Genomic DNA, 2,337 nt, shown 5'->3' with positions numbered 1-2,337 from the left:
ATAGAATAGAATAGAATGGAATAGAATAGAATAGAATAGAATAGAATAGAATAGAATAGAATAGAAGCTGGAAGGGACCCCGGGTCATGAAATGTCTACAAGAAAACCACCCAGCTCAGGGAGGACTAGGGATCCCTAACCCTAAATCTAACCCTCAGCGACAAAGCTTCCCCTTTATTGGTACGACTTAAATCGATCGACATTTTATTGAGATCCCGGGTGGGCTTTACACACCCCCCTTGTCTTTCTTTTCTCAGGAGTCAGCATGAAGACCCCGACCCTCCGGATAGTCCAGGTCTTGTGCCTGATCGGATTCTTCGCAGGACCTTTACAGGTACGAATGGAGCTGCTGCGGTGGGAATTTCCACCTCTCTGAATGGGAAGGGGTCGCCGGACAGGCAGGCAGCAGGGCCCTCACCTCCCCACCTCCTGCTGTTAACAATCCCTTCCTGCTGGGAAGACCTTGGCTGTGTCTGAAACAGGGGAGTGGGTGAGGAAGAAAACCTGTCCTGTGGGTCCCTGATGAGGCCATCCAAACGAGGCCGAGGCCAGGGAGCGGGGTCCCACCAGACAGAGCCTTGGAGACCACAAGGGCCCCCCTACCTGGTCGCGGTCCCCAAGGGGCTTTTTCCAAAAGGTGACTGGAGTTAGAAGAAGTCTCGCTTCTCATCCTTCTTCAGTTCTGACTGAACGGTGGAGGATGGAAGGGTTTGTGTTCCCTGCAGTCATCTGGACGTTAGCGCTCTTCCTGAGAATTCTTGAGGCCACTTGAGGGTCGATCTGTGCCTTCGGGGTCACCTGAATACCGCATTATCGGTGTGGAGCCCTCTTGTAACTGCTGAAAGGACCGTGTTGTAAACAGGAGATAATAGTAGTAATAATAATAATAATAATAATAATAATAATAATAATAATAATAATAATAATAATAAAGTTGGAAGGGACCTTGGAGTCTAGTCCAACCCCCTGCTCAGGCAGGAAAACCTACACGATTTCGGAAGTGAGAGGTGTGTGTGTGTGTGTGTGTGTGTGTGTGTGTGTGTGTGTGTGTGTGAAAGAAACAGAGAGAGAGAGAGAGAGACGGCAGAATAGAATAGAATAGAATAGAATAATAAAATGCAGAATAGAATAGTAAAATGCAGAATAGAATAGAATAGAATAGAATAGAATAGAATAGAATAGAATAATAAAATGCAGAGTAGAATAGTAAAATGCAGAATAGAATAGAATAGAATAGAATAGAATAGAATAGAATAGAATAGAATAATAATAATAATAATAATAATAATAATAATAATAATAATAATAATAATAATAATAATAATAATAATAATAATAATAATAATAATAATAATAATAATAATAATATAAAAAAAAAGTCGGAAGGAACCTTGGAGGTCATCTGGTCCAACCCCCTGCTCAGGCAGTAAACCGTATATCATTTCAGACAAATGGCTGCCCCTGAGATACTGGAAGACTGCTATCCTGTCCCCCCTCGTCCTTCTCTTCGTTAAACTAGACATACCCAATTCCAGCAACCGTTCCTTATATGTTTTAGCCTCCAGTCCCCTGATCATCTTTGTGGCTCTTCTCTGCACTCTTTCTAGAGTCTCAGCATCTTTTTTACATCGTGGTGACCAAAACTGGATGCCGTGTTCCAAGTGTGGCCTTACCAAGACCTTGTAAAGTGGTATTAACCCTTCTGATGGGTGGTCTCGTATCCTCCACCGCCTCTGCTGAGAGGGGGCTGTTCAATTTTGACCTAGATGGTCTCTTGGACCCCTCTTTCAAACCAGCGGTCCTCTCTGTCCAGAATGTGGACTTTTGTTGTCTATGAAAGACCGGCCTATGTCTTTCACATGAAGACGGACTGTTGTGTCTGGTCCCGATAGCTTTGTTCTCCTGCGTTGCGCCAGGAGCATGTGAAGTTGTTGTTTTGTTTCTCCACTGTACAGATCTGTACGTGTCTCACTGCACTGTGCTACTGACACTTAGAACAATTAACCCGTGGAACAACCTGCCTCTAGAGGCTGGGAATGCTCCAACACTGGAGGTTTTTAAGAAGAGACTGGACAGCCATTTGTCCGAAATGGTCTATAGGGTTTCCTGCCTGAGCAAGGGGTTGGACTAGATGACCTCCAAGGTCCCTTCCAACTTCAACTTCTTCTTCTTCTTCTTCTTCTTCTTCTTCTTCTTCTTCTTCTTCTTCTTCTTCTTCTTCTTCTTCTTCTTCTTCTTCTTCTTCTTCTTCTTCTTCTTCTTCTTCTTCTTCTTCTTCTTCTTCTTCTTCTTCTTCTTCTTCTTCTTCTTCTTCTTCTTCTTCTTCTTCTTCTTCTT

At 43.5% G+C, this 2,337-nt stretch overlaps 1 protein-coding gene across 1 annotated transcript in view; it reads left to right on the top strand.

The window, feature by feature from the left end:
• The first annotated feature begins 265 nt into the window (after positions 1-265).
• Positions 266-2,337, top strand: part of LOC107300174 (NAD(P)(+)--arginine ADP-ribosyltransferase 2-like) — a 4,349-nt gene continuing 2,277 nt past the window's right edge. The window contains exon 1 of the mRNA XM_015829514.1: positions 266-334. Within this exon, the coding sequence (XP_015685000.1) occupies positions 266-334 (69 nt within the window). The remainder of the gene's footprint in view (positions 335-2,337) is intronic.

Source organism: Protobothrops mucrosquamatus, unplaced genomic scaffold (genome assembly GCF_001527695.2).
Source record: "Protobothrops mucrosquamatus isolate PMUCROS unplaced genomic scaffold, P.Mucros_1.0 scaffold6308, whole genome shotgun sequence".
NCBI lineage: Eukaryota > Metazoa > Chordata > Lepidosauria > Squamata > Viperidae > Protobothrops > Protobothrops mucrosquamatus.
This window is presented reverse-complemented; position numbering and strand designations above follow the sequence as displayed.